Source organism: Rattus rattus, chromosome X, assembly GCF_011064425.1.
Source record: "Rattus rattus isolate New Zealand chromosome X, Rrattus_CSIRO_v1, whole genome shotgun sequence".
NCBI lineage: Eukaryota > Metazoa > Chordata > Mammalia > Rodentia > Muridae > Rattus > Rattus rattus.
In genome coordinates, this window is record NC_046172.1 from 117,130,974 (window position 1) to 117,149,115 (window position 18,142).

The following is an 18,142-nucleotide window of genomic DNA, read 5'->3' on the forward strand; positions in this document are numbered from 1 at the left end:
CTCCACAGGGCCAGGTTGGGGACAGAGGCCTACTTTCATGCTTGGGTGACCAAGGTGACATTTCATCTGGGTGCCTGTTTCCTCCCAAGCAAGCAGAACAAATATTATTCCTACAGGGTTCTCTGAGGAACAACAGACTAACAGTGAAGCCAGTCTGCTGGAGGAATGACTGACCTGATGGGGCTCAGCGCCCTTCACCTGTCTTGGCTTTGCTGTTAATGCTGAGGACTGACCCAGGCCAGGGTGGCTCAGGTGTCCTGGGCCTGTTAGTGCCAGACTGGACTCCCAGGGGTAACCATGGCAGTTGGGCAGCTTCCCTCCTCCTCCCTCTGTGTTCCCCTCACCATGTAGCCCTTGTCCCCAGTTAGGCTTTCACCTAACTCAGCCGCTCCTAAATTTAAAGATACCAACTTCTGCCTCTTCTAGAAGAAACAGGTACAGTCTCAGTATTGGTTTCAGTCTGGGGAATCCTGGGCATGGGCCATTTTCACCCCCTTGGGTGCAAGTGCCACCTCTAGGGACAGGGCCAGGGTCGGTGAACCTGTTTCCTACATTCAGAGAGCTCGGGTATGGCCTGGGCTTTTCTGATAGGGGGCAGAAACCCATTGCTTCTGGCCACTGGGAAGAGGTCAGGCCTTCATCTCACCTTGCCCTGCAGCCAGAACCATCTGGGTCCTCTGGTCCTTCCTCCCCACCCTTTGTAGCTGGCCCCTCCTGAGCTATGGGGTCTTGGCCAAGTCCCTTAGCTTCCCTTTTCCTCGGCCTCAGTTTCCCAATATGGGAAAGAGCTCACAGGAGTCTTGGCCCTTTTTGCCCCCAGAGCCAAAAACCTCTGGCTTTCTCCAAGGTGTTTGCCATTCTTTTTTTTTTTTTTTTTTTTTTTTTTTTAAGACAGGGCCTTTTTTCTGTGGTTCAGTAGGCTGTTCTGAACTCACAATGGGATGACCCAGGCTCATTCCTGCCTCAGCCTCTGAGTGCTGAAATTCTAGGTGTGTGTCTCCACGACGGCTTTCTCTTTGTTAATGAACACTGGCCCAGTTTGGAGGTCCATATTAATTATGCCTCACATATATCCTTAGGAGGCCTTCTTATTCTTGGGCTCCTTCCGTCAGGAACTAGAAGGCCATGACAGAGACTGCTGCACCCACAACCCTTCTGGAGCTGCAGTGGTTAGCCCAGCCCAGAAGCTGTGTGTGAGCAGGCGGCCAAAGGACAAACAGCACAGCGGGGGCCTTGTGTCTTCTTAGAGCCATAGAAGGCAACAAGTTGAAAGAGGGGCCTTCAAAAAGAGAACCCTCAGTCCTAATCTTGAACCTGTGTGTGTCCCCATTTAGAAAAGGGTCTTCAGGGATGTAAATGGTCATTCTGGATTTAGGGTGGGGTCTTGTAGTCAGGGCAGGTGTCCTTTCAAGAGACAGACGGGGGAAGAGAAAGCCACATGAAGACAGGACACAGAGTCCAGGAGATATGGAGCCCCTGAAGCCAGAACAAAGCAGCTGACCTCTGCTGCTGGGAGAACAGATTACTCTGTGTCCTCCACCACATTCCTAGTGATATGTCATGTCTCAGGGGGTGGGCAAGGAAGGTGGGACCAACAGAAAGGGTGGGGGGACCCAGGCCTACAGGGGTATGGAGGGTGCAGACAGATGTGTGGGTGACATCTAACCCACCCAACTGAAAAATGCCACTGAAGGACAGGAGGAAATAGGTGCCACCTGAAACAAGGCCCAGGGACTCTCAGGACAGGGCAGCAGGGCTGCGACTGAGACAGGTCAGATTCCAGCCAATTAGGTCAGTCTGTGCCGAGGGAGGGAGTGGGGGTAATGCCACAGGCTGAGGGCTGAGGGGATCTGTACAGGCATGACCCCCTTGGGACCCCAGAGGAAGAATGAGGAGAGAGAGTGGGGCATCAATTGCACTCTGAGGCCTCCATGGGAACTGCACTGACCTGAGGCAAGGCTCACAGTGGCCTGTGTCCACCAAAAAATGGAGGGGCTCCAATGATGGGCAGATGACCTTGTCTACCTCCTGACCAGGCTTGAGCCCTGGGTTCGTTTTTGCCTTTGTTACAGCAGTGGGGACTGAGATAGGTCGGCTAAGTCCTTGGAGGTCCAATGTGGTTCCTGGTGGGGCTGAGGGCTGAGTCAGAGGCTGGATGGACTCTGTCTGAATGCTTCTTCTGATGAGTGCTCCCAGGGGGAAATGCCTGGATTCTGTCACTAAAGGTGACCACACGCCAGAGCTACACCAAGGTCCTGGTGGTTTCTGCTAGGCCAGGAGGTGTGAGGAGAAGGCCCTAATGGGGGGGCCACATGGCACAGACATGTCCAGGCCCCAACAGCTGGTTATTTCCTGGAAGACGCGCTGCCTGGCACTTGGGAGTACAGTGGGCATTGCAGACCTGTCCGCACCTCCTGCAGCTCTTCTTCCCGAGCTCCTCCAGGGCACTCAAGGAGGGCATCGCTTGTGTGTGAGCCTGCAGTGCCTCTAGGGCCAGTGCCAGGCGGCCCACCTCATCCTGCAGTGCATTCCAGGCTGCCCGCTGCTCCTCCTCCTTATTGCGCTGCTTAGTCTGGTGGCGCCAGTACTCCAGGACCAGGCAGCCTCCGCCCACAATGAAGATGGTGGTCTCACCCAGCAGCTCAGCACCCAGCTCTGCTGCTGCCTCCTCATTCAGCGGCTTGATGGCTGTGCCCCGGAAACCCATTATGCGCATTTTGGTCCGCATCTCCACCCAGTGGTACAAAGAGCTGATGGGATGGCTCAACGGCTAAGAGCACTTGCTGCTCTTCTGGAAGACCCAGGTTCGATTCCCAGCACCCACATGGCAGTTCACAACCCTCTGCACTTCAGTCTCACAGGACTCAGCTGGGCTGGAGGCAGGCAGACGTAGGTTTTGAAGAACTCGCTGCGGCGGGCGGCATCCTTGATGCGGTTGGCCAGCGGCTTGCTAACTTGCCGGATGCCCAAGTAGAACAGCTTCGCCATGGGGAACGCGCCCACCACCATCTTGGCGGCCGCCCTGGGCACGCACGCGCAACCTTGCTGACTGGGCGGGGCGCCGCCGACCTCTCCGTTCCTCCCCCGCCCGCCGGTAGTCCGTGCGTGACTCTCATCTTTTATGAATAAGAAAATAAGACTTAAGCTGGGCAATGGTGGCACATGTCTTTAACCCCAGCACGCAGGAAGCTGAGGCAGAGGCAGGCACATATCAGAGTTCGAGGCCAGCCTGGTCTACAGAGTTAGTTCAAAGCAAGGGAATAAATTATTACATGTCAACTTCTATAGACTAGTGATAAGCTTGCTCACATTTCGTGCCATATATAACTACTTTTTTAGATTTTTGTATTGGATATTTTCTATATTTACATTTCAAATGTTATCCCTTTTCCGGAAACCCCATATCCTATTCCTCCTTCCCGTGTTTCTATGAGGGTGTTCCTCTACCCAACCACCCACCACTTCCCACCTCCCCACCCTGACATTCCCCTACATTGAGGGATGCAGCCTTCACAGGACCAAGGGCCTCTCCTCCCATTGATTTCCAACAAAGCCATCCTCTGCTTCATATGCGGCTGGAGCGATGGGTCTGTCCATGTGTACTCTTTGGATGGTGGTTTAGTCTCTGGGAGCTCTGGGTCTGATTGGTTGATTGTTGTTCTTCCTATGGGGTTGCAAACCCCTTCAGCTCCTTCAGTCCTTCCCCTAACTTCTCCATTGGGGACCCCGTTCTCAGTCCAATGCGAGCATCCACCTCTATATTTGTCAGGCTCTGGCAGAGCCTCTCAGAAGACCTTTTAAAATACAGAATGTTCTCGCTAGTGTCCTCTTGTTGCAGTTAGACATGAAATTCACCTTCTTGTCAGAGTCTCCTACAGCTTTAACAAAAATGCAGTGTCTTGCCTGTGGATGGATATCCATCTCTGCCATCAGCAGCCCTGGAGTCAGTATAACTGTAGGCTATAGGATTTCGTGATCTGCGACGTGACTCACCAGAGCACCAGCAGCAGTGCTGCAGGCTACGACTTCATAGACTGGGGCCCACTGTGTCCAAAGCCAGACCTCAGGACCTCCTGTTCCAGTAAGAACCGGAATTTAAGCTCAGGCATAAACAAGGGCGGTCTACCTTAGCACTCTGGGAGTTACGTACATGCTGATTTTCTGAAAGGCAGAGAAAACTCGGCGCAAAGCTGAACTTCTCCAAGGCAAATGCTGACAGAGACCAGGGACACAAATGTAATGTTCTTCGTATGAATATTCTATAGCCAAGAACTTGCCTGTCAACCACGGAATAGAGACTAGCTTGAGACTCAAGAGACCTTCCACCCTGATACTGTAAGTACCATGAGCCTTCCCTTATCCCGTGGACTGTGGTTTGAGAGTGGAGGCGGGGAGCAACCCCACAATAAGGAGAACTTTTAAGAAAATAAATGAGCCCAATAGAAACTGCTTAATTATGAGGCTGGAGATGACTATAGTGAGGAGTAGTCATGACATGAGTCCTCATTGTTTCTGAGGATTTGTGATACCACCTCAGTGACAGCTTATGCCTAAAGCTTCAGGTATTTTTACATTATAGAAGACAGACCTGAGGACCATAGGGTTTAGAAATTTATGCTAAGCCATACAGGGCTGGGTTAGAAACCAGAACCTTCTTTACTTAAAACCATATTTCTGAGCTGGGAGGTGCTGGTGTACAACTCTAATTCAATACTCCAGAGCCAGATCTCCGTGAGTTTGAGGCCAGCCTGGTCTACAGAGCAAGTTCCAGGACTGCCAAGGCTACACAGAGAAACCTTGTCCGGAAAAACAAAACTGCCCTCCTAATCACTTGGATGCAATGACTAATTTGGACAAATGATAACCCCCACTTTCTATTAAGCAGAAAGGTTGGTGTTTATCAGTTCAGTTAATTTGTTTATAATGAGCAAAATTGCTGTAATTATTTTCATTCCTGTGGATTTTCCTCAGATAACTGAGTAGCCAGTTCCTGAAGGAGCAGTAGCTATCTGGAAGGAGAGAATAAGGAGGGACAGGAAAAGTCGCACTCCTCCACTTTCCATACTTTTTATCGATGTCCTGAGACCCAATTGGTTAAGAAGTTTGTGACTCACAGTGGAACTAAGAACCTTGGGACCAATACAATGGGAAGATTTTCACCCTGGCCACCACCACCTAGGTTACTTGTAATTTAGGAGTAGAAACAGTACATGAAGGGTGCTGGGAGAATAGTGGGATAATTTTTGTGTTTTCATATAATTCCCATGCTTGTTCTTGGGACACTCAGTTTTCTTGCACTCAGATTCTGTGTGATCATGAAAGCTCTTTTGATTTTAATTTCTCCTGTAGTAGGAGTTACCAAAATGTCCTAACAGCGTCCAATGCACTTACATAGGTTAACTGGCCTTCAGAATTCAATCATCCAGTGAGCTGCAAGAGAGACTTCAGTCTTAGGTAAGATTCTCTTCTGTTTTCTTCTCCTAAATAAGAGCAGTTTAGAGATAAAGATGGATTGAGATTATTCTCCAGTAACTCTGACCTGTTGCCTTGAGGACCACTGGCAGGTTCCCAGTTCTTGTGCTCATGACTAGTGATCGTTCATTATTTTAGAACAGTGGTTCTCAACAATACCAACCAACCAGAGCTCCCAGGGAATAAACCACCATCCAAAGAGTCCATGTGGACTGACCCATGGCTCCAGCTGTATATGTAGCAGAGGATGGCCTTGTTGGGTGTCGTTGGGTGTCGATGGGAGAAGCCCTGGGTCCTGCCAAGGCTGGATCCCCCAGTGTAGGGGAATATCAAGGCGGGGAGGCGGAAAGGTGTGGGTGGGTGGATGAGGGAACACCCTCATAGAAGCAGGGGGAGGGGGTGGGATAGGGGGTTTATGGATGGAAAACTGAGAGAAAGGGAATAACATTTGAAATGTAAATTTAAAAATATCCAATTAAAATAAAAAACCAAAATGCCATCTCACCCCCCAAAAAAGAACAGTGGTTCTCAACCTGTGCATAATGATCCCTTGAGTGGGGCTATCCTGCACACCAGATATTTATATTAAGATCCATAACCATAGCAAAATTAAGAGTTATGATGTAGCAATGGAAATAATTTTATGGTTTAGGGTGACCACAACATGAGGAACTTAAGGGTCACAACAATAGGGAGGTTGTGAACCACTGTTTCAGAAGAAAGAGCTGAGGAAATAGCTGGAGACCAACTTGCCTCAGTCCTGTCTTTCTGTGTCTCAGAGAACCTTGACATCATCTCAAAACCATTGGTAGAACTGGTTTGTGTGCAGTTCTTCATGCTTGTACCGGAAACACACATGAGAATAGCATAGGGATCTACAGCTGATAGTGACTCTTATCTACATTCTTCCCCTCCATTTGACATTCTCAAGCAATTATATGAGACTATTGAGCATCAATTTAGTGCCGGTGTTGGTAAAGGTCTGAGAACAGCACATCTCGGCACCATATTGCAGAGATAGGACTCTAATCTCACTTCTGAAAAATGAATTTCCCCAGTGTTTCCCTCTATGACAGCCCATATGCAATTATAACAGGGCTTTATTAAAGTGGTTTAACATTCAGAAGTAAAATTAGTGAAGAAGAACTTCTAATATCAATAAAAAAGAGGTTAGAAAATATTATTCTGAAATCCCATGGTCTGAATTTAGTATCTCTAACTTCTTGAAGATCTTTCTTTTTAAAATATATTTATTTTATTTTTTTACTTATCCATTTAATCTGCTCACTGCCCCACTCCTGGTCACCTCCTCCCACAATCCTCCCTTTTCTCCCTCCCTTTTTTTCCCTCCCCCGGGTATCCCCCACACTGATATATCAAATCTCTGCCAGACAGGAGCTTCTTCACCCAGTGAGGCCAGACAAGGTAGCCAACTTAGGGGAACACATCCCACGGACAGGCAACAGCTTTAGGGACAGCCCCTGCTCCAGTTGTCTGACTCCCACATGAAGACAAAGTTACATGTGTGCAGGGAGACCTAGGTCCGGCCTGTGTGCATTTTTTGATTGGTGGTTCAGACTCTAAGAACCTCAAGGATCCAAGTTACTTGATTCTTATGGTCTTCCTGGGGAGCTCCTATCTCCTTAGGGGCTTCAATCCTTCTTCCTGTTCTTCCGTAAGACTCCCCAAGCTCCATCTACAGCTTGGCTGTGGGTGTCTGCCTCTGAGTCAGCTGCTGGGTGGAGCCTCTCAGAGGACAGCCAAGCTAGACTCCTGTCTGTATGGTTCAGGATATGCAGGTCTGATGAAAGTGGGTGGGGAGATGGTGGAAGAATCATATTTTAACCTTTTTTAAAAAGCTTCCACATATGAGAGACGATGTGCGTGATTTATCTTTCTGTGTCTTGATTATTTCAGTTAAATACATCCTCCAGTTCTAACTAATTTGCTAAAAATGATAGGATTTTACTCTTTATTTTTGAATAATATTTTGTCATATAACTATTCCACACTTATTATCCATTCATCTGTTATGGACACCTAGGGCGATTCTAGATCTTTGCCATTATAAGTAGTGCCACGATAAAGTTGGGACATGGGTGTCTCTTTGACATTCTGATTTCATTTCTTTTTGGATATTAACCCACAAGTAGTACAGAGGAGAATGGCCAGGAGTCCTGAATTGACAGCAACATGAAGAAGTAAGGAGATGGGGTTCAAAGGTGATAATGAAAACCAGGATCTCTGGGCCCGTTTGGTTATGTGGATCCTCATTATCTTTTATAGGTGCCCTCAGTTGTGCCCTGTGCTGTGTGAGATCTATCAGTCATGGATAAGAGACAACAGGAGGCCGTTTCCAGACCAGCTGAAGTGAACACTGCCAGGAAGACAGATGAATACTTAAAGCCTAATCAAGGCAAGAAAAACCTGTTGAACTTCATACTAGGCAGACAGCTGGGAAGGCAGAAGAATGATGCAGATATGGCCAAGTGGCTGTGGACGCTGACACGATCGACTCCAGGGTGGAGGTGGCCTTTGCCAAACCACCACATTACTTACATGCTTATGCCCACCCCAAATCATTCAAAACGCTTCCAAAAGAGTGGAAAATAAAACTTCTCCTTGTTTTGGCAGTTGAGAACAAGCTGTATTTTCATTTCTTTTGGTTTGTGTGTCTTTTTTATTAAATGCTTAAAATTTTAATATTCTTCTAGACATACAGTGTATTTGAAACCAATCCTTTTCCCCACTTCCTGCCCTCCAATTCTTCCCTTGCCCCACCCCCTTTTTCACTTCATGTGTTTTCTCTCTTTTTAAAATTTAATACACTGGGGCTAGAGAGCTAAGATTGAACCCAGGGCCTTGCACTTGCTAAGCTAGTGCTCTACCACTGAGGTAAATCCCCAACCCCTCAGGTTGGAATTCAAATTCACAGAAACCCACTTACTACTTCTCCCTGAGTGCTAGGTTTAAAGGCACAACCCCACCCCCACATGCTTGTGCACTAAGAGTATATTCTTATAGGGCCACATCGTGTTTGTAAAGGTTTAAAACTGCTCAGGCAATAGACAACACTGAATTTCCCCTCCCCGTTTATTGCACTGTTGTGGGAGGAGATCCCATATGCTTCCTCTCCAAAAGGCACGTATCTCCTGACTTGCATAGCCTCAAACACCAGGCTTTGCCTAATAACTTCCTGGGGCCATCCTCTGACTCAGCTAGCTGCCTCACCCATAAGTTAGCCTCCAGGCACCCTTCTTTCTTCAGAGCTGGGCAGTTCTTAAGGAAATGATAGTGTTGTTTACATGAAAAGGTAGGCCAGTTCTTTTCTGAGTATAGTGGGGGAGAAAAAGATCAAAGAAAGAGTCTGTGGCCTGCCTGCTCTGGCATGGCAACTAAAAGCAATTTAACTCTTTTTTTTAAGACTTATTTATTTAATGTATATGAGTACACTGTAGCTATTTCAGACACACCAGAAGAGGGCATCAGCTATCATCACAGATGGCTGTGAGCCACCATGTGGTTGTTGGGAACCGAACTCAGGATCTCTGGAAGAGCAGTCAGCGCTCTTAACCACTGAGCCATCTCTCCAGCCTGCAATTTAACTTTAAATCCTTAGGACACACGCCTTGGCCTGTGCATACACACACACACACACACACACACACACACACACACACACACACACACACACCTAGAACTAAAACCCCCAAAAGAAACACAACTTGCAGTAACCGAGAAACTCCATGCCTGACTCACTTTAATTACATTGGCTTCTTCCCTTCACAAGTTACCAGGATCCTGAATCTTATCACAGTCACAAATCTGCTTTGTTCTCTCATTTGTGGTTGCCTTCCTAAGTACATTTGTGCTTTGTTTATTCTGAAAAGAAAGCATTTCTTTTTACTATAGTTGCTGTGGTCGATATTCTCCCAAAATATGCATGTTATAATCTAGGATCAAGAAATGGAATTTTGGGGCTGGAGAGATGGGATGGCTCAGTGGAAGAGAGCACTGACTGCTCTTCCAGAGGTCCTGAGTTCAATTCCAGCAACCACATGGTGGCTCAAACCATCTGTAATGGGATCCATGCCCCTCTTCTGGTGGGTCTGAAAACAGCTACAGTGTACTCACATACATAAACAATTTACAAAAAAATGGAAATTTTGGGGAGTGGGCAGGTTCTGAGAACTCTGTTCTTATGATAAGATTGTGGTGTGATAAAGAGAGGATATGTTCCGGGTTTCAGCACCAAAGTTGTGTTTATAAAAAGATAAAGAGAGGGATAAAGATATGGAGGTGTGGCCTCAGCAGGCCCATGCTGAGACACCCCTTCCCCCTTCACACGACAGTATAGTATAGAATAGAGTTAAGAGGGTAGTTAGGTAGAGAGAGAGAGAGAATAGATAGAAGAGTAGAGGCTGGCCACGAGCACGTGGAGAGAAGGAGGAGGGGAATAGGGAGAGAAGGAACAAAGGGGAAAGAGGGGTGAGAGCAAGAGAGCAAGAAAGGAGCAAGAGAGAGCAAGAGAGTGAGGAGGGGGCAAGCAGCCCCTTTTATAGTGAGTCAGGCATACATACATGTCAGTTGCCAGGTAACTGTGGGGGTGGAGCTTAGGCAGAATGCTAACAAGCTAACAATTTGTATCTTTACAAACAGGTTCTAGTAAGCCCACCCCCCATTCCCCACCCCTGCCCTGTTCTCTGCTTTGGAAAGGCACAGCAACAAACCAGTCTAGGAAGCAAAGTCTTCACCAAGGGTCAAACCTGCCAGTACTTCGACCTTAGGCTTACCAGTCAGCAGCATCATGAGTAATATCTGTGGTTTATAAATCACCCAGGCTGAGATTTTTGTCCAAACAGTTCACAAAGGCCGACAGTGGCATAGTATGCAGATAAAACTGTTGGAAGGAGAATGGGATGAAAATTCCAAACATGTCTTGAGCTAGGTTTCTGTCAAAACCTTCCATGATGGTAGGGAACTTCCAGCACAGTTTGATCTCTAAAGAGAGGTTTAGCCAAGAACCCAGGAGCCTCATGGCCAGCCATTTGCTTACCTGTTCCTAGATTCTGAGCTCTTGTCCATTCCAGACTTTTTAATGGGGACCTTCAAGCAAGGTTTTCAGCAGGATTTGTACTTAGTCATGCTTCTATGAGAGACAGATCTTAAAAGATCCCCCTTTCCACATTTATTACTACTCCTAGGTCTTGACCTTTTTTTTTTTTCTCCCCGCCCCGGGCTGGGGACGAACCCAGGGGCCTTGCGCCCTAGGCAAGCACTCTACCACTGAGCTAAATCCCCAACCCCGGTCTTGACCTTTTTTATTCATGAGCCCTTTGTGGAGGACTTCCTGGCTTCATACCTGTGTTGATCAATGATCCTCAAGCCAGCATTATTCCATGGAAGAATATGGAGCAGGAGGGAATGGGCATGTCCCTGCCTAGCCTATTTCTACCACAGTGATTAAAAAACTAGGTGTGTACTGCCTGGTTTTGTGTGTTAACTTGACACAAGCTGGAGTTATCGAAGAAAAAGGAGCCTCCCTTGAAGAAATAACTCCATGAGATCCAGCTATAAGGCATTTTCTCAATTAGTGATCAAGTGGGAGGACCCAGCCCATGGTGGGTGGTGCTGTCCCTGGGCTGGTGATCCTGGGTTCTATAAGAAAGCAAACTGAGCAAGCCAGGGGAAGCAAGGCAGTAAGTAACATCCCTCCATGGCCTCTGCATCAGCTCCTGCTTCCTGACCTGCTTGAGTTCCAGTCCTGACTTCCTGATGAACAGCAACATGGAAGTGCAAGCTGAACCCTTTCCTCCCCAACTTGCTTCTTGGTCACGATGTTTGGGCAGGAATTAAAACCCTGACTAAGACGAGGTGCTACTTTCTTTGTGCATTAGCAGCTACTGACATCTAGCAGCTCACTTTTGCTCTCTCTGGTAGGGATAGGACACATGAAGGGATGAACAGCCAAGTTAAGTCCCCTCTGGTTTAAAAGTCCCTTCTGTGTATGTATTGGAGCATACATGTGGAGGTCAGAGGACAAGGTATGGGAGTCGGTTTTCTCCTTTCTCCATGTGGCTCCCTGAGTTTTGGCAGCAGGCATCTTTACCTGCTAGGCCATCTCATCAACCCTGAAATTTAATGTTTTAACATGGCTGTTCTGTCTCTTCATGTGTCCTATCCCACTCCTTCCTTTTCCCTTTTATTTTTCCTTCTTAACTTTTGTATTTTACTTTTTGTAAAACCTCCTTTCACTGACTTTTTTCTTCTGTCTCCTCTGCTAACCTACAAAATTAATCAGTAGCTCCTCTTCCCTGCTATTCTGATTCTTTTCCCTCCCCCACCCCTATGAAATTTTCTAGCTACAGTTGAATGTAGCACGGACAATGTTCCTAGAGCTGGCACAACATCTTTGGATGCTGGCTATTTCCTAATGAATTTCAGATAGACAAAACAGATTATCCCTGCCCTTGGCACACGCCAAGATCTGATATTAATATCTGTGGTTGCTGTTTTGACTTAAAGGGTTTGTGTCTCAGGCTTTCTTCTGAGTCCCAGATTTTTTTCTCATTGACTACCTCTTGGTACTTCCAAGAAATCTCTTCCTAGAGTCTTTTTTCAGCTGAAATTAATCCATGTTATAAGGAGAGAAACTCTGGACACCCATCACCTCAAAACTCATCCTTCCCTAATGATAGGTTACCATTTCTTGCCTCCAAAGTCCAGTTGTGTTAGCAGGGTGTTGATAGCAGTTCCCCTGGGTATAGGTACCACTAAAACTGTGCTGAGATTCTCAATCCTTCAAGTTTTCTGTTTTAATGTTCTCTCTCTCTCTCTCTCTCTCTCTCTCTCTCTCTCTCTCTCTCTCTCTCTCTCTCTCTGTCCCCCCTTTCTAAACCTCCCTCTCCAGGGTTACTTACATATAGACTATGAGCTCTGCAATTAGAACCACTCACATGCCATGCAGTGCAATGCACTCTGTGGTTGGAGTCGTGCACAACCCACCTGATAGTATATTTTGTACTATCTTGCATCTCCAAGCACAGCTCAGGACCCGTACTCCTTTCTCAGGAACAGAAATCAGTAATTATATTCTATTCTTATCTAAAGGATTCTGGGCTCCGAGACAAATTGTATCAAGATTTCTTTTCTTTTTTTTTTTTTTTTTTTTTTTTTCGAGCTGGGGATCCCGAACCCAGGGCCTTGCGCTTCCTAGGCAAGCGCTCTACCACTGAGCTAAATCCCCCAACCCCAAAGATTTCTTTTTGATAGGCCATGCTAAAAATTATTGACAAAAAATCCTAGTTCAGAAGGTGACAAAAGTTCCAATAAGAATAGCATCCCCAATTCTTGGCAGCCCAAAGAATAGTGGTTCTCAAGCTCTGTGATGCTGCAACCCTTTAATACAGTTCCTCATGTTATGCTGACCCCCAGTCATAGTTATTTTCATTGCTACTTCATAGCTGTAATTTTGCTACCATAATTTATCTTACTGTAAACATCTGAATTGCAATGTCAAAGGAGTCGCAACCCACAGGTTGATAACCACTACCATAGGTGCTTATGAAATGTTATTATTTTCCATTACCAGTCTCTGCTCCTTAGGACTAAATCAGCTACAAAAAGAAGGCAACAAAAATGCAAAATTATGGATTCACAGGAAAAGAATATCAGCAGATTTCTCCCTCTTTTTCTCCTTCTTCCTGTGTTTCATATGCTAAAATTCTAATCCCAAGGCTTCCCATGTGCTAGGCAAAAACAGTGCCAACCTAGACTTCCATTCAGTTAGCTAACCCTTTCCACTACATAGAAAAGACTCTTTCTATCAGGTCCAAGGCTTCCTTTCCCCCATGCAGAAACCCTTTGTGACTGGAGCATAGGAAAAGCAGATCTCACCATGGTGAACTGCTTAGTACAAAAATCATCTTCAGCTTTAGGCCCAAGACTGATGTCATCAATCACAGTCATCATCTCACTTGGAAGCACTGCACAATGAATCAGGCTACAAATGTTAGACTTACAAAATGTCACCACGTACACACAGGCCTCCAGAAGCTCCTAACGTTACAAACATTCTTCTTACAGAAGTCACTGTTCCTTGTAGCTGTAAGTAAGGTAGTGCAGCCCTCGGAAGTACATCTCACCTCTTCAGGCAGCACTGATAGCAAAACCATGTGATAAACAAGCATAGTACCACAAAATCACTGAACTTTATTCTGTCATTAAATTCATAGTTCAAAAAATAGAGCAGTATCTGCATGTCCAACCTAAATACATGACAGCCTCCTAATGTAAAAAGTAGAAGGATGAACTGATGTCTTTTGACACAACCCAGGTGTCTTATATACAAAATAACCTAGGGGAGTGGTGGCAGGCACCTCTAATCCAGCACTCAGGAGGCAAAGGCAGGAGGATCTCTGAGTTCGAGGCCAGCCTGATCTACGACTCGAGCTTCAGGATAGCCACAGCTCTACAGAGAAACCCTGTCTCAAACAAAAAACCGAACAGCAACAATAACAAAAACCCAGGAAAGTTATAATGGGAATGAGAGAAAACAGTCAGCTAACCTTAATTTCAAAATCAATCAGATATTAGAATACGCTGACCAATATCTTAACATAGCATAAAAATAATGTAAAAGATGCATTCCAAATTCTCTGGAAATGAAAGCTTTAGAAAACATGCAATTTATACAAAGATGAGTGAGAGCCGGACAGTAGTGGCACATGTCGACCACAAATTCTGTACCGGACAAATATGTACATCAGAATGAAGAGGACCTCAAAACAAAGGAAGAGGAGAATAACTTGTCAACCATAGAATTGCCCTTAAAGAACTCCAAACCGAGCTCTAGATAAGAGGACTTTGCTGAGCATCAGGAAGACAAACAACAAAGAGTGGAGCACTGGCCTCCGGAGCTTTCTGAATCACATATGATGTCTGAAAGGATTAGAACAATAGCTGATGTTCAAGAGGATTGTAATTAAAAGCAGAGCACATGAACAAGTGTGTGTGAGAGTAAAGTTGCTGTACTTCATGAGGGTACACTGGAAATGTTTATAGAAGTTTATAAGTAAGCAGGGATGAATCCCTGTAGTCACCAGTAAAAAACAAACATTCACCAGAGAAAAAAACTAAGTACACACACATACAGACACCACACACACACACACACAACACATACCACATACACATACCCACAAACCACATACACAAACACCACATATACAGTACACACACACACACACACACACACACATTCACATACCACTAACAAATGCACACCACACACATGCAACACACTACACACACATAGACACTACACACATGCCAGACATACACCACACCATACAACACATACACGCAACACACATACATGCACACATCACACATACACACAGGCACCATACACATGCCCACACCACACACACACACACACTCACACACACTAACACACCACACACACACACACACATATACATATATACCATACACATGCACACAACACAACACACACATACCATGCACACACACACACCACACACACATGCACACACACATACATACCACATAAATCACACACACACATAGACACCATACACATGTCCCACCACACACACATGGACACAGATACACACACATCATACACACCACACACACATAACAATATACTACACACTACACACACATCGCATGCATGCCACATCACATACACCACACAAACCACAGACACACACACATATACACCACACAACATATACACACATACTACACACACGACACAAACACACATATACACACACCACACATATACCACACACACACACCACACACAGATATCACACACATAGACACCACACACACATATCACATCCACGCACAACACAAAACACACATACACACTCCACACCACAAACACATACTACACACCACACTTATACACACCACACACACACCACACACACAGAGAGATACCCATACATACAACACACACACACATACACACACCTTATATGATTACACACACCTTACATGATCACACACACAGACACTACACACACCACAAACACCACATACATGCCACATACCACACCACACACACATACCCCATACACATACGACACAAAACACACACACACACCATATACCACATATATACACTATACACACACCACACACATACACACATATACACTGCACATACACACAATGCACACACCACATACACACTTACCACACCGACACATACCCATATCTTACATGATCACACACACAGACTCACACACCACATATACACACTACACACACACACTACACACATACGTATATACACACACCACACATACACATCACACACACATATCTTATACCACACACCACACACACATATTATACCACACATACTACACACCACACACACTACATAATACACACAACTTCCACCCACACACTCCTAAACACACATACACCTACACACACACACATACATACACATACATATATACTACATACACCACACAAACCACACGTATCACACAGACACATACATACACATCCCACACACACACATGCACACATACTACAAACACACATCACACAGACACCACATACACACCACATATTACACGCACATACCACATATCACACACATGCCACATATCACACACATACCACATATCACACACACACACTATACCCCACACACATATCACATACACACATCACACAAACCACACACACACACAACATATCACAAAACCACAATACACAACACACATACACATACACACTACATGTACACACACCACACATATACACTACATACACACTACACACCACACACATACCACAAACACAAACCACAGAAACCACACACACACACACACACACATCACCTATCACATAACCACACTATACACCACACACACACACTACATGTACACACACCACACATCCACACACCACACAAACCACAAACACACACACCACATCACAAACACATACTACAAACCTCACATATACACACCACACATACCACACGTACACACATAAACTACACACATACACATGCACACATGCCACGCATACATGCATACACCATACACACACACACTTTACATGATTACAAACATGCACCATAGATGATCACACACATTGCAAACAGACATCACACCCACACTGCACCACACCACACCATACACACATACCACATACACACACCACTTACATAATCACAAACACAGACAACACATACACACACCTTACATGATCACACACATACCTTACATGATCACACATACACATAGACACCACACACACACTACATATCACAGCACACACACATACCACATACCACATACATATACCACACACCGCACAAACTATACACACACCACACCACATACACACACTAAACAACACACCACCCATCCACACACCACCCACATACACTCACCCCACACACACACACAGACACCACACACACCTTACGCAATCACACACACACACTTTACATGATCACACACACATAGACACCACACACCACTATTCACACATATTATAACCTGACCTGCATACACCACACACTACACAAACCACACACATCATACACACACATAAACACACACCACACATACACACACCACACAAACTACATATACAACACCACATATACACACCACACAACATATACTACCCACAGACAGCACACACACACACACACATACACACCTCACACATCACACACACATAGACACCACACACCACTATTCACACATATTATAACCTGACCTGCATACACCACACACTACACAAACCACACACATCATACACACACATAAACACACACCACACATACACACACCACACAAACTACATATACAACACCACATATACACACCACACAACATATACTACCCACAGACAGCACACACACACACACATACACACCTCACACATCACACACACAGACACTATACACACACACACCTTACACGATCACACACATATGTTACATGATCACACACATAGACACCACACACACATTCCACACAGCACACATATGCCACACCACACATCATACTACACACACATATGACTTTCATACACCACACACACACCCACACACCACAGATACACCACAACACGCCCCACACACACACACCCCACATACACCCCTTACATGATGACAAAGACTAAAAGTTCTCTTAGGGCCAGCCACAACCTTGAGAATCAGTGAAGTTGGGATGAGCTCAGTCCTGGAAGCTAGAGGCCTGATGAGAAAGCCTCTAGTTCAAGGGAGACTGCATTAGAGTCCCCCAAAGGAATGCTCCTGTGAATCCGAGAGTTCAAAGGTTAAAGAGCCCTGAGTCTGCCTGCTGCTTAAGGACAGGAGCAGCAGGGACAATGGGGCAGTTCTTTCTGAACTACTCAGATGCTCAGTGGATCCTCTCTCATGGCCATCACCTCTGGAAACAAAGCAAGCTTATTATATTATTATATTATTTACGTGGAAAGGCATGGGCCCAAGGAGAGAGAAAACAAAATTGAAACAGAAAGCTAAAGAGGGAACAATAATTTACCTGAGCGTCCTAAGTTCGATTTAGTAGCTGCAGAAATCAAGGCAGTGTGGAACTGAGTCAAAGAGAGATGGTGGTGAAGCCTAACATCA

At 45.6% G+C, this 18,142-nt stretch overlaps 1 protein-coding gene across 1 annotated transcript; it reads right to left on the minus strand.

Annotated features, from left to right (window-relative positions):
* Positions 1–2,296: 2,296 nt before the first annotated feature.
* On the minus strand, positions 2,297–3,026 carry LOC116888174 (optic atrophy 3 protein homolog). Its single transcript, XM_032889495.1, has 2 exons — positions 2,849–3,026; positions 2,297–2,750 (listed from the first exon to the last, which is right to left on the minus strand). The coding sequence occupies exons 1-2, from the start codon at positions 3,007–3,009 to the stop codon at positions 2,297–2,299; spliced, it is 615 nt and encodes a 204-aa protein (XP_032745386.1). The 5' UTR covers positions 3,010–3,026.
* Positions 3,027–18,142: the final 15,116 nt, after the last annotated feature.